At 35.2% G+C, this 24,207-nt stretch overlaps 1 protein-coding gene across 7 annotated transcripts in view; it reads right to left on the bottom strand.

Moving 5' to 3' along the window:
• Positions 1-24,207, bottom strand: part of CTNND2 (catenin delta 2) — a 251,115-nt gene that overhangs the window by 80,889 nt on the left and 146,019 nt on the right. For all 7 annotated transcript variants that reach the window (XR_015794248.1, XM_025164960.2, XM_088131557.1 and 4 more), the window contains 3 exons: positions 21,478-21,661; positions 8,129-8,246; positions 3,603-3,788 (listed from right to left, as the gene is read on the bottom strand). Coding sequence is in view for 6 of the 7 variants with exons in the window: in XM_025164960.2 (XP_025020728.2) it covers positions 3,603-3,788; positions 8,129-8,246; positions 21,478-21,661 (488 nt within the window). In the remaining variant the exon portion in view is untranslated. The remainder of the gene's footprint in view (positions 1-3,602; positions 3,789-8,128; positions 8,247-21,477; positions 21,662-24,207) is intronic.

Raw genomic sequence — 24,207 nt, 5'->3', positions numbered from 1 at the left:
GGGGCTTATTTTTAAGTAATGAGTAAAATCACACAGCTAGAAAATCAAATTTAGAAGGCAATCTCCAAGATACATAAAATACTGAAAAGATAAATCATATAATCAAAGTGTATCTTATAACACCTTCAAGACTAAGATTTATTACAATATGAGCTTTAGTGGGCTAGATAACCTGCAATAGAATTTTTACCATCAATGTAGAAATCACTTGATATTATTTAATATAATTTATAACTGAACATATATGGTACCTTTCACCATTTTCCTTGTCCTTAGTGCACTGATTGACACTTTCTCATAAAGAAATTTATTAGAGATATCATAAACCTACATATAACTTTCCTGCCCATAATCTATCCCTATCCTTAAATAAATCTAAAGGAATCCATCATCTCTTTACAGCAAACTCATTACAGTAAAATTAAACTAGATTGTAGCTTTAAGTCCATGAGTTGTGGTTAACAAGATACTACAGAAACAAAAACTTTGGATCAGATGATCATGCAAGTATATTGCTTCTCTATTCCTTAGCAACCTCAAATTTGCCTGTGTATATTCCAAGACACTCTGAATTCAGGAAAGAAAAAGTATACACCATCTGTATGACACCAGAAACACAACACAATTTTCAGACTTGATAGACAACTAACAATGCAACTTGATGTTGTAATGTGTCCAATCCTCTAGCAGGAACATTCTCATTTCAGAAATGATGGTCTTGCTTCGGTAGGGATAAAGGCCTTCTCAATTATTTCTCCAGCTTTGCTATAAAGCATGCCAAAAAACTATTAGTCACAAACTTGAGCATTAAAGAACACTTCGTATAAAATGTCAGTACAGAACTTAGATAATATCTAAATTTGATGTAATAATAATTTTTTCTGTATATTGATTTAAAAAGAATGAATGAATGAATGAATGAATGAATGAATATTCATTCATTCATTCATTCATTCATTCATTCATTCATTCATTCATTCATTCATTCATTCATTCATTCAAACACATTAGTCCTAAACATTTTTCCAGAAGAATCAATGTCATATGCTGTAATATTTCTTTAGGAAGTGTTACAAGTGACTCTCAGTTTATGGTTCAAGCAAAGTTGTTTGCATATGTTATTTTAATATAGGTTATGCAACATACTTGAGCTTCCAATTTTTTAAAAAACTATCCTTCAAGGATCAGGAGCATCCCTGAGTATTTACCAAGATACCTGAAGTGTCTTCTGATACAGGATATGAAGAGTACAGTTTTTCATAAACCATATAGTGCAAACTGAAAAATGATAAATATTGTTATTTGCAGTAAAAAATCATTCATAATTTAATAAAATGGAAGCCATAACATTTGAATATAAAGAGAACATTAAATAACACTTCAATTCAGTACTCAATTATGAATACATCTCTCACTGGAAAGAATTGAATTTCATGTGAGAATGTATCATCCAGGTGTATTACTAACTCATTTGACAATAACAGATGTCCTTCACCTGTATTGCAAGAAGTGAATCAAAAACAAAGCTATAAGCCTCATATGAGTCAATGACTTCCGATAAAATTAGGGATGGAATTAACTAACTGTGTGAACGGTATCTGGGATATAATTTCTGATGGGCAGACTTAAGAATGACTCCTCTGGATTTAGTTAAGACAATATAGTTGAAAAAAACACATTCAAAGGCTTTATTTTATGAATCAGCACAAAGACATTCCCTACAATCAACAATAATCAAATAATGTTTTTTATGAGACAGAAAAAGTTCATAGTATCAAAAGGCTGTAGAGAAATATAACACCAGAAAAATACGTTAAAAGAAGATATAGCCTGCATCACTGCAGTAACTGAATATGCATGATCTATGTCATTTTAAGTGAACTAAAAAAAAAATAGCTCATTTTGCAACCTACAAGGCATTGCCACATTTTGTGAGTTGTCTTTTTGCCATGAGAGTGACTATACCAGGAAAAGAGAGATGATAAAACAGTCCTTAAATCTACAGTATTTTAACTATTCCTTTAGATAAGCTCCATCCTTTGGACACTCAAGTACTAAGTTTATGCTTAAACAGTATTGCTTTCCTCTACTTAAGGGGTGAAGACATTTTCCTTTCTGTTGAGGACTTTGAGGATAATCTGAAGTCAGCTGCCAAGTATGGATGAGGCACCACATTATTTCTCTTTCTAATAACCTTCTTTTTCCCCTTTTTCTAATGCTCTTTTCTCTCACTATCACTATCTCTGTAAAGGAATGTGAAGATAACCTTGGTATGCAGGAACTGTTAAGGGAAAATAAAAAACAGCAACAACTCAGCACTGGGCAAGAGGAAGGCATGAGAAAGAATCCCAAAATAACCCTGCACTGATTCTGTTTGATATTAAAGGGGTTAGAAAAAACTCGGGCAAGCTTTCAGGATTCTGTTATTATATCCTAAAGTAATCTATAATCTTCCTTGCAATGTCTGCTGACCTGGCCTATCTTGAAGAGCGGACAATCTCCTTCCTTACACCACAGATGGACATAGTTGTTGTCAGAATTCTGGACTGCTTGCAGAGGAAGGGCCCAACTGGCAACTCACAATCACCTATCTAGTCCAATCACTAGTGTGTTATGAATTGTTTTCTATAGGACAGAAAATCTCTTAAATGCAGTAATATTCACAGTGATAGAAACAAGTTACGGAGGAAGTCTAAATCAGTAATAATTTGGGCCAAAGGTAGAACATGACTAATAGTACAGATTTGGAACCTGTTCATAGCCATCAAGATACTTTATAAATATACTGTATTTAATCAAAGAAAATAATAATAAATAATTTAACTGCATGGAGAGCCATGTTAATCACACCTGGATTAAATTAGTATGAATGGTCATGATGATAGCAATCAGATTAAATCAATTTCAACTGTACGAAGAATTAAGACAAAGGTTAGCACAAATTATGGAAGCTATCACATATTCTGCCAAGGAAAAGATTCCAGAGACATACAGCAAAGGGAAGAATTTAGTTCATTCAAACTACACTGATTAGTTTATTGGAACTGATTTTAGCCAGAATAAATGTAATTATCAAATCGTAAAGGCATCCAATTTTAAATACCATTTAGACCTGGTGGTTAAAAGTAGATTGTCTAAAAAAAAAAGATTAATTATGTGCTGTAATTTTGAAAGTCCCTTTAAAGATAATTAAGAAATGTTCCAAATAATGTAATTTTACATGAAATTTTATGTTAATATTATTTGAAATTGTATTGATGCTAAATAGTGACATCTGTTCGAAACCTTCACATTTCCATGACATTATTTACTGCATACTAGAATGCATATAATCATATGAAGAGTTAATAAGTAAAAAGAACTCCTAATGTTACTGTTAGGATGGTCAACAGAAATTATACTCTCTAGGTCTTATTTATTTTAACAATTAAAATTTATTCAGAACTTTGTTTTAATGTATTTATATAACTTTTGTTTCTTAGTAGGAGGCAAAAAAAATCTTTTTTTTTCCTATTTGATTGTGGGAAACAGCTTTACTGCTATTATCACCATTATTAAATATTATTTTTCTTAATAAATAAATTAAAATTAACTGCACGTACCTGATCTTGAGATTTCTTTTTCTTCTTCTTCTTGCCCCAGCATCCCGAACTTTCTGCATCTTTTCCATTGGCATCACCACAAAGTAAACCATCGAGTTCATCCGTCCCCATTTGCTGTCCCTGAGATGTTTCTGCAGCGAGTCTATATGAGAGGTTCCTTAAAATGCACACACAGTTTTCAACGGTCTGAAAGAGCAAAGAAAAATAAATTATAATATTTTTAGAATTCTCATATTCATCAAAAAAGTTATGAGTTTTCTAAATCTCCTTGTGTAGAACTGAAAAAAAATTTGGCTGGCAGGTTCTTAAGAGAGCTAGCTAAAATACCCTGGCATACATACCCTAGATAGTGTTCTTATCAAAGGAGGAGGAAACACTTTTATTCCATCAAGGTTTTCTTTTCTGTGTGTGTGTGTGTGTGTGTGTGTGCATACTTTCAGATATGCAGCTTGTTATATGAAAACGATAGTCACCTCAGTGAAGACTTTAAATAACAGCAAGTCACATTTCTTTGAGAGAATAAAGTCTTTGTCTAGATGTAACAGGAAAACTAATGTTGAATTAGAAAGAGAACAAAACCAAACTTAAAATGTGGTAAACAGGATTTACATATGGAAGTATAAGCTCAAAATTAGGAAAAAGGTGACATCTTTTCCATGGATTCATAAAAAAGAAAGGGGTGTGTGTGTGAAAGGAAACCACTATGTGTATTGTGAAGGATCATCCATCATGAATGCTGATGATTATCTATCTAGCGAAAATAATAGATCTGCAATTTAAACTGTCTCTAAGATTGATGGAAATATCACACAGGAGTGTCAGGGACAGCTTTTGTGCATCTGCATGGAATCCATGCTGAAATGTAGTAAACTCAACGGCAAATCTAATACAACTCCTTAAAAACACATTGCCTTTCATTTAAAACAATTGTTTGTGATTACAACAATTTGTAAATGGTGAGGTGTTAGAACACCCTGATGAAGGATTATAGGCCATTTACTCCTTTGCTCCTAATTCTACTCCCCTCTGTGTTTTAAGAATTGAAAAAAATGAACAAATAAACTGCAGGATCTCCCTGACTGCCTAAGATAAAACACAGTCAAAGCACTTGATTCCCACTCCATAGCCTAATTGCCATCTCCCCTGCTATTTTTTCCCTTCTCTACCAGCTTCTGGACCGTGCTGATTAAATCCATTGTACCTTGATTTATTCTTTTCAAACACCTCACCGGACATCTCTAATATGGCGCCTCTCCTCTGCAACTCATTAACACTGCCTTTATGAAAATCACAGATGATTTCCTGAGGTCTCCATTAGGATTTCCTCAAACAATCCACATCTACGCTCAAATTTGGCAGAATTGGCACTGCAACGTCTGATCCCCATCTCCTACAATCTCCTCTCCTCATGGTGCTGCTTGCGCATTTCTGTTTTTTAACACTCTTCCCATCCTTGAAGTAAGGATCAGTTAAGGTGAGGTAAGAAGCTATGACACCTACATAAACAATTCTGCAGAAATAATACACAAATAAATCTTAGCTCCTTAGTTCTAGGAGTAGACGGGAAGTTTATAGCATAATGTTATGTTATTTTGCAGTTAACTTAACAATTGTGCTGTTGACTGGATGGCAATTGCATTCCAATTTGTATTAGATACATCAAATTCCTAGCATAAATAAATGGTGACAATAATTTCCCTTTGCCCGGTCATTACATCAGACAAAATATTCCAAATTGGAAATCAAGAATGGAGACTGAAAAATTACCCTGAGTCATATCTGATATACATACTGAGTTTCAGTATGTGCGTATATCATATTATTTCATCTGTGAATACACACATATCAGCTACATGCCTGCACAGAGTCCATCTGGAATCCTCTTGAAATGACAGAATTATTTGGTAGGAGCAAGACTATGTACAACGTGCACAATTAGGCACAATTTCCATTAAATCCCTTCAGTTCCTGTCACTACAGAGCAAATCTTGAAGAGAACACTGGGGTCACCTAGCACCAGGTATGAATACGAAGGGGAACTGTGTGACCATTCAAGCAACCTCAGTTACAGGTAAATAGCAAGTACTTCACAGCGGTATCTGTGATATATACGCATGGACGCTAAGCTAGCTAATTATCTGGAAGAGTGTTTAGTGTATATAAGTGAACTGAAGAAAGAATTGCTCTCCCAAGTGGGTATCTCTCTGTGAGCAGAGGGCCAGGTAATAATATTGGAGGCAAATAGGTCTCATCAGATGCTCTGTATAATTCTGGTAGAGGGATCCTATGTAGAAAGACCTCAGGTGCATCTCTAGTTTATGAAGAGTAATCACAGATCCAGAATGGGCACAGTTACTTACTTTTTAACCAAGTTTGATAACTATGGTCATCTTCTTGGAAAAAGTTTAAAAGACAGAACAGACACCAGTTCCTTGTAAGTAGAAATGTAGTCAGTGTCAAGTAGAAAGCAAGTGTTCCTTTGAACCCTAAAGAAATTGAGTGATCTCTTGGATTGATGTCAAGAGATTGAAAAACTTGCAATTGTTGCATCATCAGAGGCCCCTTCCTTGTTTTGCCTCAGTTGGGATCAAGTCTTTTAGCAGATTTTGGCTGTTTATCAAATCATTTTCTTGATGCCAAGAAACTGCATAGTCCTGGGGACTGCCCCAAAGAAGAGAGAATCTCAAATGTGTTCAAGAAGGGTTGACAGAGGCCAGTGACCAATCATAGGAACTCTGGCTGAAGATGAAGGAAATGTTAATAGTCTCAAAGTTGGTTGTTCTAAGAACTGGCTCCCAAAGTGTGGCTTGCAGGTGAGAGGAGCAATTTTGAATTTATTTTGTAAACTAGTGCAGCTTACAAGAATCTACTGCATGGATTTCCCTAAGGCACAAGGCAAAAAGGCGGAGTTTGCTTCTGCAATGCTGATACATGCAGAAGAGAGCATTTGAGGTCATATGGCTGACAATCCAACAACAGTCCTACAACCATTCATGAATAGAATAAAAAAATAAACAGAATTATAATTTAGTTTTGTGGTCTAAGAGTGAAAGTAACAGAAATACCAGTTCTGCCTAGTCTTCCTCTATATATATTTGACAGTTCATATTTTGTGAGAAGCAGCTACTTAGTACCTTTTGAACTTTTCAAATATTGGAAAAAGCAGTGTTGTGTTGTATTTTGTGTATCTTGATGGAGAAGAGTAGTGCATACTAAGAAGATTCTTTATTGCATGAAATATTATGTGACAGAATAATTGATGTGCTAGAAGATTACATTATGTCATATAATCTTCCATCAATTAGCAGGCAGTAAAAAAAAATGATCTGCCAGGTTATGCTTTAAACAGGAGGTGTTTCTAATTTTCTTAGCTACATAAAAGCTAAATCAGTGGCTGCGGATCAAAGCTTCTTGAACTGCTATGCCAAATAGAAAAAGACATCAACATGCTTTAAAATAGCACTGTCTGAAGTTGCTTTAATCAACAAAATCCATTTCATTTCTATGGCACTAAGAATGGGAATTTTTAGGAATTCCTAAATCTCCTTAGAAGTATTAGTTGCTCCATGCTGTTGGGCTCTTAGTGGAATGTAGACTGGACATTTATTGCACTTTTTACCATTCAATAGTAATATCTGCAGTAAAGAAAAATGCTTTGCTTTTCATCTCACTAAATCTAGAGTAAGCATGCTTTTCAATGTGTTCTCAAGCCTTCTCAGAATATATTTGTAAAATACCCAAAGAGAGATATACAAGTTTGTTCACTGTGGTCTCTTTGAATTGCACTCATGCATTTAGTAATATACAAACGTATTCCTTAAGCCCCTTAAGTTCAGAAATAAGATCAAAGGCAAAGACTATCTGAATACTGCAAAGTAAAGAAAAACTAAATCGACTACTCTTAAGAATAGTAAGTATAGTACACTTCCATTTGAGGTGAATATGTGCAGCTCAGGGTTGAACTGTGGAGTCCTTGGGGTTCTCTGAGCTTGGTTCTTTTCTTGCAAACGTTTCATTACCCTAGCCGGGTAACCCCAAGGACTCCACAGTTCAACCCTGAGCTACAGATATTCACCTCTATTGGTAACACTTCCATTTATTGCTCAACCTATTTTAGGAGAGAGAAAGAATGATGACCTATTTCAATCTATGTCTTCCAGATGCACTGAATACAACTATCATTCCCAGCCCCTAATGTATAAAGTGAATTTGAAAAAATGGCAGATGAATTAACAGATATATATGAAGCAGGACAAGGCTTTATCAGCGATCTCAATGTTTAGCTATTATCACTGCATAGGGAAATCTATTTTGTGTGCCTTACAATTCTGTATGCATAAAGCAAAGGTAAACAGGCCTTTGGAAGCCAGGGAATTTTTTTTTTCTTTTTGCGGGCCAACTTCTGCAGTGGTTGGAGCTATGATGCAAAGTGGGCAGGAGCCAGGATTTGGTTGGTTTTTGATAGTTGTGATCTGAGATTGGAAATGCAAAAAATAAAAAATCCAGGCTAGAGAAACAGAACAAACCTTGCTATCAATTTCACTGCTTCCTAGAGCAGACTGAATCACATAAAGCAATGCATCGGTAAGTCCGTCACATTCTCTCATTCTTCTGCGGGCTTCTTCTCCAGCAGAGCTGACATTCCTGGAAGCAAATAATAATGATGACTCTTTGCTCAATTTTATTTTTACTTTCCACAAAAGGCATTTCACAGCATTGGTCACTTTGAAGCAACATCACTCACCATACAGATAGCTTGGGACTGTAACTCGCAGAATTCAAGATGTTGCAGTCCCAAAACATTTGTGGTCTAATTTCTGAACTAGTTCAACATATATATTGGAACTTTTTCAAAACTGTTTGAAATTCTAATAGTATCAGAATCAGAAAATTGTGAATTCAAAAAAAAAATAAAATAAAATTCATAAAGTAGCTTTATAATGAAGATAAGTCTTCATTGATTAAAAAGCTTCATAATTCTTACATCTAAAATAACCCTCAAGAATTGTGGAAGTTACTATATATTTCTGCATTCTACAACAAAACGACTGCACTTTATAGTAGTAGTGGGAAAAATTATTCAGATAAAAATGATTTTGCATTAAGAATTTCAAGATGCTTCAATGTTCATGTTATCTTCTGTTACCAAAAATTCACTTTGTTTTATAGTAAAATATTATTATGAATAACACTTAATATGCAAGATATTTTGGTTTCTGGTCATGATAATCAGATGGGTATTGGCATTCTCTTGCACCTCCTACAATTTTCATCTTGATAACTATTTATTTGCTATGCCAATTGCTATACTGGAATGAGGAACAAATGATTACATTCTGTTCTGATTATTGGAGTAGGTCTGTATGTTATCTGCCTGGATGGCAGCCAAGGAAGATCCACCACGTCTTCCCTACTTAAGTAAGAATGTCAGTAGCCATTGGGAAAGTCATAATGGCTATTTTTCTTGATGCAGACTGTTAATACTGTAAGTTATAACTCATTTGGAAGATCATGTGAAATCAACAGATTTCACCTATAACTGATTTACTAAAAGCTGTTAAGTAAACAACATTTCTGGAACTTAACTTTCAAAAAGCCAGTCTCCTGGAATTCTAGGAGAAGCCTCCTCCCCCCCCCCCAACCCAGCTGGTTTGTAGTATCAAAGATTTAACTTCAAGAGTATTGGCTTGCTTGAAGATTTTCACTTAGATGTTGAAAGGGCTTATTGTGCTTCAATATCTCTTTCTCACAGAGTTGATAAACCTCAACCATTCATTGTAAGTTTCCTTAGATTTACTGTGAGAATGACCTTCAACAATGTCTGCTTGAATGGACAGATAAAAACTCTCATAATTTTTCTTGATTTTATTAAAGAAGCTCAACAACACAGAAAAATGTTCAATAACACAAGAACTATTGCTTGGGAGAACATTTGTGCTTCATTAGGTTTATAGCCATCTTTGTTTTACAACCATCAAATGGGTACTCACAAGCAAGACATAATCATGTGGAAGCTGAAAGATATCTCACTTATGCAAGTTCCTGCTAAAGGAGGAGGATTAATGTTTTCTTTTTGTATTCTGCAATTATGTTGCTTGTATCCAGACTATTAGATCTCTTTACCTCTGGCTTTTAATTACACATTTGTTTGTTATAGTTACTTGTCCTTGGTTATAATGAAAGATTATGAATGGCAGTTTCTTCTATAATTGTGCAATTCCCGTTTTTTCTCCTTTTTCTCTCCCTCCCTTCCCCTATTTTTCTTTTCCTCTAAACTGGCTTTTATTAAAGATTAAACTTTCATTCCTTTTATTCTTTTTCTTCCCTGTTAGATTGTGCAATAATAACAATAGCATGGCTTGTTCATTGTGCCAGGGGTAGCACAATTTGGGTGTTAAGTTACAGTGATTAAGATGAATTAACATCAAGGATGATTTACATTTTGAGATACGTTCCCACATTTATTCCAGCACATTATTTTAAATGACTTTATACAGGACACTGAATAAATTCCTTTGTTAAGGGCATTCTGTGAGATTTTCAATAAACAAGTTACAATGATTTTTTCAGAAAGATGGCTTTAGCTTTCCACCCTTACAGACTTATCACTGGGCATGCATGTTAGCTTCAGCACTTTATTCTGAATAACCCCTCAAGAGTTATTATCCGATGGCACTGAAATCATAGCAAGTATTAAGATTTTTGTTGGTGTAGGGATCTGTTTCCATTAATTCTGCAAGATCTACATAGAAAATATTAGGTCACAGATATTATTTTGACAAATTTACCCATGAAACCCATTTTAAAAATAGCATCCAAATCTGGGTTGTTGGGCTTTTTTTTTTTTTTGATAAACTGGGCCTCTCACATGAATCAACTTGAATCAACTTACTTTTGAGGAAACCATTTTTCATTTTTTTTGCAAAATTAAAAAATAAGACTGATTTACCTCACAGTAATTCTTGTCGGTTTATTTAACTTAAACATTTATTATTTGGTTTATTTGGTTGAAATGCTATTGCTGCTTCTGAAGTTCCATAATGATTGGAGATTTTGGGGGAACTAACTGTGGGCTCTTAAGTGATTAACCCTTCCCATAGGAAGCTGATGAAATTGGTATTAGTAATTAACACAACCTCAGGAATAATGAGTTTCAATATTCTCTCCTGGTAAATTAATGGAGGGTTGCGTTAAACAAATTGAAATTAGTTTCCTTAGATCTTAAAATGAGGTTAATACAGCAACAAAAATGTTTCAGGTACAGAGGATTTATGTTTAATTTGGATTGGTTGCAACTTGCTGTTGGAGATGCCACTCAGGAGTTGGAACACTAATTCACATTGTTTTAATCTTCTAGTATTATTGCCACTATTTGGGCAAATACTGACAGGATTGTTAATATGATTTGGGATCAGTCACTGTGTTAAAGAAGCCCATGTTCTTCTTAGCTATATCACCAGTATATAGAATCTCTCAAGATACAAAGAATGTACATTCTTCAGGCATATGGACAGCTAAAAAATTATCACACATATATACATTGGAAGCAGAAATCTGTACTTGATTTGCAGCAACCAACTGTTATGTGTTGTTTGTCAAAATTCGAATTCTTTGATTTCTAATAAAAGCCCAAGGAAGCAGCCTTTCAAGAATCTCATCAAAGTCTCTGCAGGTATTCATAACATAATTTTTCATAATTTTTCTCTTGTTTTCCTCTTTAATTTGGAATTATGTTATTTTGTTAATGCTGTTATATGTATTTCTACTTTCTGTTAATTAGTATAGCATAATACAATTATTTTAAACATCTAGTTGGTATTTTAAAATCTGTAAATCAAGCAGGGCTATAATATATTTAAACACAAATGGCAACATACCTCAAATCTACCGAAGTTAAAATAATAATGCTAAATTATTCATTGGGATTTTCAGCATCAGAATATAATACTGGCTTGTCAAGCACTGATTTCCTAGACCAGCATGTTCTTGCAATAATTCTGTATTGTCTAAGTAGCATTACCTTTTCTGACTTTTATACCAGCAAAATGTCATATATTTTTAAATTGTTGGTTATTGATTTCCTTGAATATACTTAATGAAACTACATAAATCAATGTATATTTGAATATGGTTCTGCTTTCTTGATCCTACAGTCAAATGATCAATAAAATTAGTCAATTTTCATTTATTCAGCCATGCTTTTCATTCTGAAATTATTAATTATTCTAGTACTTCTCCATGTCCAGACTGTGTATGAAATATGCTGCCTTTACTCTTCTGTTTTGTTATTTTTTCAGTCAATTAAGTAATAAAATCTGTGTGTCTTTTTGGCCAAATCAAACAGACTGTAATAATGGAAATTATTAACAATTGCAATTCTCATTATGGATGGAAATCCTGGGAGTTATAGCCTCAGCATATCTATAGTTTACCAGGTGGAAGAAGGCTTATTGAGCAATGTTTTTTGTTTTGTTTTATGTATACCTCACCTGTGTACTCTGATGAGTAAACAAATTAGCATATATATTACTGATATATGTATATATAGAATTACCTCTTTATTCTATTCTTGTGTACATACATACATACATACATACATACAAGAACAGAATGTTAAAATATTAAAAATACAGTAAACAGAATACTAACACCCAAGAAACAATTAAAAGCTTGGTGAAATAAATCTTTATAGGATATCTAAACATGCTGAATTTTAATTCCTGGATCCTATTTCCAATTCCCTAACTGTACCTCCTTCTTATCAAGTTGTCCTTTTGCATATTATGGAAAAGATAGGGAAGGGAAGGAGAACTACCTCTTAAAGCAAAGTGAAGTAATCAAAATATTTTACAAATGAGACTTTTCCAAAAAATGGGTTGAGATGCAGAAAAATCTAAGAAATGAAAAAGAATATGACAAAGAAAGGATAAATATAGAGAGAACTGAAAACTCAATCAAGCAAATTACACACAGCACGTAATTAAAAATAATGTACTATAAAACTAGAAAATAAGTATCAGCCATGAGAAAATATTATGTTTAATGCATGTGGGATTCTACAGAGCATAAGAAACTGTAGACAGTACAAATTGGAAATACAGTAAGACACTATAGTGGTTATTAATATTAAAAGAAGTTGCCTCCCTAATTTAGTGTGTAAAGAACCTCTTGCCTAATATCTTGGAGATTTCATTTCTTCAGAAAATTGTCCTTACATTTCCACTAAACTGATGTCTAATTGAGGACTCAAGCCACTCCATATTAACTTTCATTTTGGATCAAAAATTAAAACAGTGCCATTGACTGAAAAATGGCATTTCCCTACCTAGGATAGTCGTCGTCTTCTTCTTAGTGTGCAGCTAGGCAAGGAAGTCATACTTGGGCAGTTAAGTCATCCAAATCAATCTTGATGATCAATGAGATGACAGATGTCCCAAGTAGACTGTTCTTGCAATCAGTATGATTTATCATCTACACTGTCAATTACTGTTACAGATAGATCATATAATTCCTGGTTTCAAGTCACCCAATCAGCAGCATTGTGTATCCTTTGCCTGTCACTATGGAACCCCCTCCATTTTTCAGGACCCTGCTCCCCCATGATTCTTGATGGCTCTTGATCTATGCCACAGTGACCATGTTGTAAATGAAAATTAGGACTGGCTAGTATATTAGGAGACTTGCATTTTATATTAACAATAATAAAAACAAAAGCAATACATACTATTTTTAAAAGCAAATATACAATTCTTACATAGTAATAGGAAGCAAGAGAGGGTGGGGGTTTAGCCTAAACATGCTTCTAGGTGGTCTATGTTTGCTTTCCTCCCTCACTCTTGAGGGAAGCTTCCCAAACAGCAATTGGTGGTAAAGCTTTCTATCACTTCCCATTTATTTTTGTCTTCTGGGGACAGGATGCAGGCAGGTGGGCACAACTTTAAACAAAGTGGTTATTCTCTTACATAGCGTTTTTCCTGCTCAGTTGCAGGATGTATTTTTCTTTGCACGGCACTGGCCTAGCTCTCACAGCAAAGCTATCCATGCACAATGTGATGAGCAGTTCTGTTGATGAGGAGGTTTGTTGCAGAGTCTGATCCTTATTAGGACTGAGAGGAAGTGGCTGGCCCAGGGTGACCCAGCTGGCTTCCATGCCTAAGGGAGGACTAAACTTGAATCTCTCCACTTCTAGTCCAGCACTTTAACCACTATGCCATGCTGGCTCTCACCTTTAACCAACATGTCCACTATTTTTATTTCCTAAGAGTGCCTATAAGGTCTAATTGTAAATAAAAGTTATGCTAGTGGTTAGCATGAAATAACACGCCCATTTCTCTTTTTTCAATTACAAGAGAGCATAGGAAAATTAAAATCAGAGAGGCAGAGAGTCTGATGATATCAAGGCAGGTGACTGCCAACATACCAATAACCTAGAAGTATGCTACTTAGTCTTTTAGCAACATATCCACATGCCTGATTGACAGGGGTAGCTTGGTGCATGGGCTTCTTTTTAAATTTGTCTGAGAATGTGCTTCTAGCATGCAGAGGGTCTGCAAATTGTGACTGCCTTCTTGTTCTACTTATCCCAAAGTGGAAGATACATGAAATTTACTATTAATGGGAGAACTAGACTTAAGTGTAGTTGATAGCAAAGGAACTTAAATATTACAGTTAGAAAGGAAAGGGGAATATTGCCCATCTGCTTCCCTATCTTCTGGATGGAGATTTAGTTACAATAATACAAATATACAACTATATGATATTACTCTTCTTTTATTAGAAACATTTATTGATTTAGTAGAGGAAGGACAACAGGTTAATTTTTTCTGTACCATCCTTTTTGGCCACAGTCCCATTTAAACTAAGTAAGCAAGATTTTATCTACATGCAACTATGAGTTAAGGATTCTGCTTTGTTTTCAAATCTCTTGTTTGATGTTTTATTCAATGTCAGGTTACATCAAAGCCCATTACCACTGGAGAAGTGATGCTTGATTCTAATGCCAGATAAACAATATATTTATTCAAAAAAACCCAATGCAATATATGAGCATGTTCAACTATTCCATTCATTTAGTATCAGAATATCAGGTGATTTGTGTAAAAATGTATAATAATTTATTGTACGTATTAATCAGAAAACTTTCTTTTAGTTGAATATAAAATAATCAGTACTTAAAGAAAGTTATTAAAATGGACCCATTACAGAAAAATATATAGTTAGCTTAACCATTTTACCCTAAAACCATTACCTTCATAGTTTTCTATGAATACATTGTTGGTTCCCCTTTGAGTCTTACTGTATTTGTCAACAGAAATTTAATCACATAACCCATATTCTAAGTTCTATTATTTTATTTCACAAACAAAAAGAAACAGATTTCCCCCATTTATAAGACCTATGAATAAACATGGAATCAATTCTCAGTAAGAACTCATCCCTTTAACAAAATAAAAATAAAAATAAAACCACCAATGGATCCAATAGCATATGATACCCAATGATATATTTGATTTCATCAAAACCTAGTAATTTAAGTGTCATACGTGAATACAAGTTACGCTATGTATCTGCTCTATTGTCATCACTTTATAATAGTCATTTGTCATTCCCACCAAGATAACTTTTATCTTATCTTCATGGAGTCAGAAGCCATGAGCAAACTCATTCATTAAAATATATTCATAATTCATATTTCATGGTATATGTTTCCAAATCTATTTCCAACATTAAAGTTTGCACTATTTCTTAAATGAGCATTGTCTAAAATATTGTTTAATAATATTCTTCACCCATAGTACTGAAAAAAAAGATAACCCTAACTTGATTGAGATCTTTTTTTTTTAGATTTTTTTATCCCAGCTTTATTATTTTTATAAGTAAGTCAAGGTGGCAAATGTACCTAATACTCCTTCCTCCTATTTCCCCCACAACAACAACCCTGTGAGGTGAGTTGGGCGGAGAGAGAGGGACTGGCCCAAAGCCACCCAGCTGGCTTTCATGCCTAAGTCACAGTCACCTGGATTCTAGCCTCATGCCTTAACCACTAGACCTTTATGTAACATGTTTTATCATCCAATTTTCTACATTTTTCTTCACTTTAAACTATTTTTAATGCAGCTATTTCTGTATATTTAAAAGTTGTTACACTTTAAATATTCTAAAATGAACAGAAGTGCTATAAATTAAATAGTTCAACATTTATTTTTACAATAAGTACTTAAATAAGATCCACAAATTTCACCTATCAAAATATTTTTCTGCATTGATGAAATTATCCATTATTTGTATGTTTCCTGATCCTATGTATTTTATTTAAAAAGTTTATTTATATTTCTTGATAAGTTTACATGCTTACTTAATCCTGATTGCTATTGTATCATTCAGTCTTTTTGCAAACACATTGTTCCTAAGTCAGAAAGATTATATGACTCTTCTTTGGAAGGATCTTTAGCCAGTTTGGAAATAGCTAATCTATTAATTTTGTTATTTTTAAAAATGTTGTTTACAATGAAAGAGTGTTTCAATGTTACTTCCATCTTAAAACTGGTTTAACGTTTTATATCTATTTAGTGGACTCCTGCAATGACGGTGCTGGAACAGATGACGTAAAAGATTTCCAACTCATACCTCTTCTGATATGTATACTGCATGTAAAACTGCTAATAATTCAACTAATTTATTGCCCTCTTTCAAATAATACTGGATAATATAATGTTTCAAAATATTAATACCTATGTCTACCATTTGCATAGGGACAAAATTGCTCAGTAGAGCAAAGGAAAGATTTCTCACCTATGCAAATAGTAGAAGTCATTCCTTAATGAAGGAATGGAGTGGGATCAGGATTAGAGCGGGAGTAAAAGAGCAACCAACTCTTACTGCTGTACTATATATCTGTTCCAAGTCCTGCAAATCCTAAAAGTAAATAATTAGAAGAGTTAATGGTATACTGAAGCAAAATAATTTCAATATGGCCGTTAGGCAGATTTGTAATGCAATTCATGCAAGTTTTGTAGAAAGGGTTGACATCATCCCCTTCATTGCCAGGAATATTCAGCATGCCACACCTGATTAAGTCAAAAGCATGCCATTAGAATTTAAAAGGAAAAAAAATCATTTCCATTATAAGCCCAGGTTTTATAGCAACAGCATATAATTCTTACAGACATGCTTTAGTTTATATAAAATCACATTTGTCTATAGACTACTGCAAAAGAACCAACAGATCATCTAAAATTAACAATTAAACTAAAAGTATCTAACACAGTATTGTTCAGAACATTGTTCACTTATTTCAAAAGAAAAGCAATCATGTAAGATTGTTACAGGCTAACATTTTTACACAGTCTGTATTTCTTTGTATGGTCTACATCAGTGTTGTCTAAACTTGGCCACTTTAAGGTGAGTGGACTTCAACTCCCAGAATTCCCCAGCCAGCCGTGCTGGCTGGGGAATTCTGGGAGTTGAAGTCCACTCACCTTAAAGTGGCCAAGTTTGGACAACACTGGTCTACATCTAGTGGCCATCTAGCTCTTCGCAGCAGAGATAAGATAGTCGTACCCTTACCCACCATACTTTTCAATCATCTCAAAATATTGCCTCCACAGCTAATGGTGGGACATTAAGGCATGCACAGAATTGCACCCTTTAGCTTTTCTGCAATTCCTCTTGAGAGTTCAAGTTCAAATCCCCTGTGCAGTATAAAGAGAATCTGCTACATCTCACATTGACTTTCCTGTTTAACAACTAAGCCTTATGCATCTAATAAAATGTATTGTACCTCATGGAAGCATATGACGTAATAAATGTGTTAGGCTTTACAGTGTCAACAGTGTTGTTGTTTTTGATATTTTTGCATGGTAATGTCTCTGGGTATTGTGCTGTCCTACAATATACAGTATGCACAGAGAATATATTCAGACAAAAAATAAAAATAACATGAACTGTCCTTTTTAAAACAAACATTACTACATGAATACCTCTTTTAATCCACTTACTGAATAATGATCAAAACAGACGTTCAAAACTTCATGTTTTGGCATTCGCTACACAATACGCATGTATGTTGGGGTGCAAGGATTCTCCGAGATGTTTTTTTCATTTGCAGATATTTCATTACCTGCCTAAAAAACATTTTCAGTGCTATGAACTTGGAGAAGCAAGGTTTATTGATTAGTTGTGGACTGAAATATATAGTGCCTGTCCTACTAGCCTTGTATGTAACTGTGTGGGCTGCGGTGTTGGGTGTATTTTCCATGTGATTACTATGTCATTATCTGGTTATGCTGATCCAGCACTATCTCTAGTTTATCTAGGTGTTGGTTACCAGTTGTGTGCTACAGAGGGAATGCTGTCATGATCAGTGCTGTTCTCTTCATTATTATACAACTATTAATCAAAACCCAGCTAAGCAAAATAAGGCACTGTATCCACATAACAAGAACCAAGTAACAACATGTCAATCTGCAGAATATATTACATCCAACAGCACAGGCCACCCAACCACATATAGGGCAGGCAGTATTCCATAACTCACCAACAGATCTCACTTCTCCATGAGCAACCCAAATAGTCCAAACCCAAACTACATATATTCACTACCACTGCAGCACTTCTATATTGCAGCATACTTTAAGTTTATAGAGAGTAAAAAACTCTCTATATTCTTTTATAATGAATCCCTATATTTTAAAATATGTAACCTTATATATATGCTTATATTTGGTTCTCTAATCAAATAACATTCTTCTCAGTGGAGGGTAAACTGTAATTTTCTAAAAAAATAACACAACTTCTCTCTAACATTATACATCTATAATGCTAGAGACACACATATTTTACTCCTATTCATTTTTACAACTAGGCCAGTCTTCTTTCAACCCCCAATGTTCTTTCATCAAAGCAGATCAAGTCTACTCAGTCCTTAATTACAAGTGCTATAGGATCAAGAGCTCATACCAATCACTGATATATCTTCAGAAGAAAGAAAAAGTAGATAATAGCATATTATTGTGACAATTACCTTTATTTTAGAATTGTTATACAATTTATATTTCATTATAATTTGATATATTCTAATAAAATAACTTCTAGATTTTAAGTATATTATCACTGAAGGAATCATTTGTATAAATCTGCTATTATTTTAACTAGTCGGGAGACGAGAAACCATCATGCTATAACCCCTGCTTTAAAATACCATATGGATGAAGGGAAACGGTGGCACCAGTTCTCAAATAGGAAAGTAGGAAAAGGATCTTGAGTTCTGAAAACAAACAGGGAAGCCTTTAAAAATACTGATAAGGAACTCTGAAGAAAATCTGTTCCATTTTTATTTTTTCCAACCCAATGGAATATCAGAAAAAAATATACATAGGGAGGTTCAAGACTTGACCTATCAACAGGATAATTCTCCAAAACCTGAACAGAATGGGACCAAATTTGGTATGGTGGAAGAAACTGGAAAACAAAGTTTGGGTCTAGAAATGAGGTGGATCCAACTTGGTTTTGCAGAGATTAAAATTTTCTCACTGCATCCTTATGAGAAAGGCAGTTAGGCAGTGAATCAGAACATCCTCCATTCTAAGTCCATCTCAGTCATGAGACCTTAAGCAAAGCTATTTTTGAAGGGTTGCAAAGCGTTCTGGAAGCCTCGCTAAGCATGCTTTCTCCTTCTTTTTGTTTAGAGTATCCTAGAAAGCTTCTGCATCGGGGTTCCAGCTATGTCAGAAACTGTATATCATTATGACCACTTTCTCCAGAAATAGAGTGAAACAAAAGACATGTTAATGGTGATGTCAGTGAGTTGCTCAACCCCAAAGATAAAGTCCATGTTCACTATGGACCTCCAGTCTTTTTGAAGACCATTCTAAAGAAGCAAGCAAAGAGTTCTCACCTCCCTTACAATTTCACTTCTACAAAGTAAAAGATAAAAGGTTCCAGATGATTTATTATTGCTACATAAATTTGCATTATTTCCAGCAACAATTCCTGATTTGCAGTGTAGACTTGAAGAGCCAAAGTCCTGCAGTGAGCTTCAATACATATATAGAAAGTGGAAGTATGGTATAATTCAGCAAAAGGTTTGCCTATCAAAAGCCACTGCTAGCCAAACTAAAGGCAGCTGGGTTTTGATAAAGTATACAGAAGCTACATTTCAAATAAGTTTAAACTTTATCCCACCAAGCCCTATTGAGCAATTTCTGTGGAATGTCCATAAGAATATTACAGGTACAGTCTTTTAAAGACAATAGCCTAAAGCCATAATGTAAAGTGCTCCATTAAATGGCTCAGCGGTGTTTTCACGAGCAAGGTTTTTTGAAAAATGGCATCCTTGCATATCACAAATTGCTAATCAGTCCTCTATAGACATTACACAAATGTTTCAGAATTTCAGAAGTTATTTGTCATGCAGAGTAAGAGACTGCTGTTCTGTAAACTATAAATAAACAAACCAAGTTGTACATTGCTATTCCACAGGCTTTCCAGATTGTAATCTAAATCTCCTAAATCTCCAAAGCAATGTTTAGAAAGTGCATGCATCCAAGCTTGTACATTTTTTTACAGTGTTAATATTTTTTTGGCAGTAACCAAAAACTTGATCCTACATTCACTAGTTTGCCACAAACAGTCAGTGGTAGAAAACAAACATGACCACTGATTTATCTCATCAACACAGCTTAATATTCTCATTTCTCTTCTAACTCTTCTACCAAGAAAATATATTGAAATTCTGAATAGTAGTACATACTTATGTACATATATAACATACTACATTACCTTTCAGGCTAAACGACGTTATGCAGAGTGCAGAAAGGGAGAAAAGCATGAGATAAGAAAGGAAAAGGAAAAAGATCTAAACCTAGTTTTCACCAACACCATTCACCATACTCTTTATACCTCACAGGATTGATATTGTGATGGAGAGAATATGATACAGTATATGTTGACTTGACTTTCTGTAGGGGAAGGTGGGATACAGATAACAAATAAATCATATTAGAGAGCTGTAAGTTATTCTGAAATAACTTTGTTTTGAAGGCCATTTCACTGTTTATGACACACACAAAGACATAATAATTTGATCAACATGATATAGACAAGCCTGCACAACTTAGACACTAAATTGGCAATAGCATTCAATCAATTAGATACTTTAGATGCCTTTAGAACCCCAGACAGGCAGCAGAAAATAAGGATTATTAAATCCCTAATGGCTGGTAGGGAGAGTTTTATACCTCACAAGTTGTACATGCCCAGTGTAGAAGAATATTGAGAATACAGGTGGTCCTCGCTTAATGACCACTCATTCAGTGACTATTTGAACTTACAATGGTGCTGAATGTGTGGTACTTACCATTCCTTGTACTTCTGATGGTCATAGCGTCTCCATGGTATATGATTGTGATCCGGGTGCTCAGCACCTGGCTTGCAATTACAACATTGCAGCACCCTGCCGTCATGTGATTGCCACTAGCTTCCTACAAGCAATGGGAAAGCCAGCAGGATGTTGCAAATGGCAACCATGTGACATCCTCACTTAATGACCTGTGGTGATTCACTTAATGATGGCAAGTGGAAGTGCCAGAATTTCCATTGCTAAGCAGTGCAGTCACATAATGTTGTGCTTTACGACCGCATTGCTTAGCAATGGAAATTCTGGTCCTGATTACTGCCGTTAAGTGAGAACTACCTGTATATATTAACAGTCACGAAGAATCTCTCCAAATAATGGGAAAATTTTGTGATAAAAGAATCACAGTATAAAAGCATATTGTTGTATCACATATGGTGCCTAAAGGATGATTGTCAAGTTTATGGCAGCAGGAAAGTAATAGGGAAGAAAATATCAAGCAGTTTAGCTATCAGAGCTCACCTTAGGCACCCAGTGGCATTGCGCAGCACCTGTGATGAATGAAGCTGAATTTTGTGGTCATCCTGGAGGGGGGAATTTTCCCATCCGGAATGAGGAATGATCACTGCATTGGTCAACACTGCTAGAGCATCCTGGATAATTGGCATTTTCAGTGCATCACAAGAAGAAAGATTCCAGAGAACTCCTGAAAGGAAGGAAGCAACCAAGAATTGACATTTCTTCTAAAATCAGAATGAAGTGATACTGCACAAAAACAACACTATCAAGTCCTGAACATTCATATGTGAGTTTTCCAATGCTCACTGTTTTCTGCAGCAACTAGTATCCAGAGGCATTCACATAAGATCATTAGCTAATAGGGTGTGTACACACACACGCAAATATATACATATATCACAATCACCATCAAAGTTCAGTTATTTCATTCATTCCATTATTTCATTTAATGTAGTCATATCCTACATTCCCAACTGGTCTCCTAATTAGGCAGGACCAGACTGAGACTTCCTTAGTTTCCACAAGGATGTTACATCTTACGTCTTCAGACCTCACTCTGGGATCATTGCTCAATACAACTGTCACAACTGCCTGAGGTAGTGTAGCTTTATGGCTTCCCAATCTCAGATGAATAGTTCTATGACAAGCCTGGGGATGCATGTGGGCCCACAGCCTTCTTGAATTTCTAGACCTTGTCTTGTCCATAAGACCACACAAATGTATTTATAACAGTAGACTCTAAGAGTAGTGCCGAATGCCTACACTGACATCAACTTTGAAAAGCTAGTTGACTCCATAGTTGCCATCCCCATTTGTAGCAAAATATTTTATTTGAATTCATTTGTTGTAGCCTTTAAGCTCCAGTGAGTAAATGAGTTGGCTTACAACTATAAACATCCACAATTTCTCATCATCACATGAAAAACAGAATTGCAAAAATAAAGGCAAATGAATTAAGCAAATATTTAATGAATATATACCGTACTTAAAACATGAATATATAAAACAGTCAAGAAGGAATTTAATGTACGTCCTCTATATTTCAATAAAACTATTTATCCTCTAATTTAAATAAAACAATTTAGCTGTCACTGTGGGGAAATATTACAGATTCACTTTCCATTTAGATAAGAATATGCGGTATATTGAATGAGACTATTAGTCTATGTAACTCAGCACTGTTGACAGGGAGTAGAAATGGCTATTCACGGTTTCAGGATGAGATCTTTCCCAGTGAAATATAAAGATGCCAGAGATTGAACTTGGGACCTTGCCAAAGAGTGAATGTGTTTTATAGTACCTTGTAATGATATGTATAAATCATGTTATTTTGGGATCTAGAGGGCATCTTCTGTATGTGGACCTTCATTTTTATACCATGTACACCAGTAGGTAGCCTTAGCCACCTTCCTATATTATCCTTGAATGCATTCCAACACTATTCCTGAACTAATTAGAAATAATTTAATTTCCATATTAAAAAGCAATTTTTCTATCTTTGAGATAGGTTGATTGGGTGGGGTAAAAATCTGATCCATCACTTTTGTTTTCTGTTAGCTCCAAACAACAGGACTCCATGGTAGGGTTTGACATACAGATTACCTAATCACTTTGTCTCCTTATATGTAATCTTATATGGAGACAGAATGTACTAACATTTATATGAGCCCATCTGCTGGAGATACTGCTGAAGACATCCAAGTCACAAAGATGAGATGGAAACTATGGTCCTCTGGATCTTTTTTTCCAATCATATTTATATAGCCACCCATCTCACACAAAGCAACTCTGGGCGGTGTACAACAGTTAAATAAAATTACAAATAGATGAAAACAATAATTATAAAAAGACTATTAAAATGAAAACATTATCAAAAAAAATTAAAATTTAAAATGTTAAAATATATGAACCCATGGAGAGAGCAGAATATCAGCTACAATGGAGCCATCTAAGAATGTCTCCTGTTCCCAAAGACCCCCAGGCCTTATGATATAGCCAGGTCTTGAGGGACTTCCTAAACAACAGCAGGGAAGGGGTGAGCCTAACTTCAGGAGGGAGAATGTTCCACAAGGAAGGAGCCATGGCAGAGAAGGCCCGTCTCCTGGGTCCCACCAAATGCAAGTCCCTGGCCGATGGAACATGTAGCATACCATCCCTGCCAGATCTAATGGGATGGACTGATGTAACTGGGGAGAGGTGGTCCCTCAGATAACCCGGCCCCATGCCACGAAGGGCTTTAAGCACCTTGAATTGGACCCAGAAGCAAACTGGCAGCCAGTGCAATTTGTGAAGCAGAGGTGTAATATGTGTGATGGACTGGAATGGTGGGAGGGGAGTAAAGAATGTGCTCTCATCTCCAGAGGAGCGAGGAAGAGATAAGCGGAGGAGACTGGCACCTCCCTAAGAAAATCCATCGGTGTGAACTGGCTGAGCCTGGGAACTGGTTTCAGTCTGGGAACATTCTTGTTAAGGGGTTGTAGCTAATAAACCTTGCTGGATTGATTCTGCATGGTCTCTTGGAGTTCCTTGGGCTAGGCCCGACAATATGTGCTCTTCTAGGAGCACACATAACTGCCCGCACTACCACATTCTGCACCAGTTGAAGCTTCTGGATACTCTTCAAGGGCAGACCCACATAGAGTACATTACAGTAGTCCAATCTGGAAGAGACTAGGGCATGAGTGACTGTGAGCAGAGCCTCCCAATCCAGGAAGGGGTGAAATTGGCACACAA

The sequence above is a fragment of the Python bivittatus genome, unplaced genomic scaffold, assembly GCF_059951505.1.
Source record: "Python bivittatus isolate LINGU-HERP-01145 unplaced genomic scaffold, Pbiv_v1 ctg000960_np1212, whole genome shotgun sequence".
Classification (NCBI taxonomy): domain Eukaryota; kingdom Metazoa; phylum Chordata; class Lepidosauria; order Squamata; family Pythonidae; genus Python; species Python bivittatus.
Note: the sequence above shows the minus strand (reverse complement) of the source record. Positions and strands in the feature narration are given on the sequence as shown.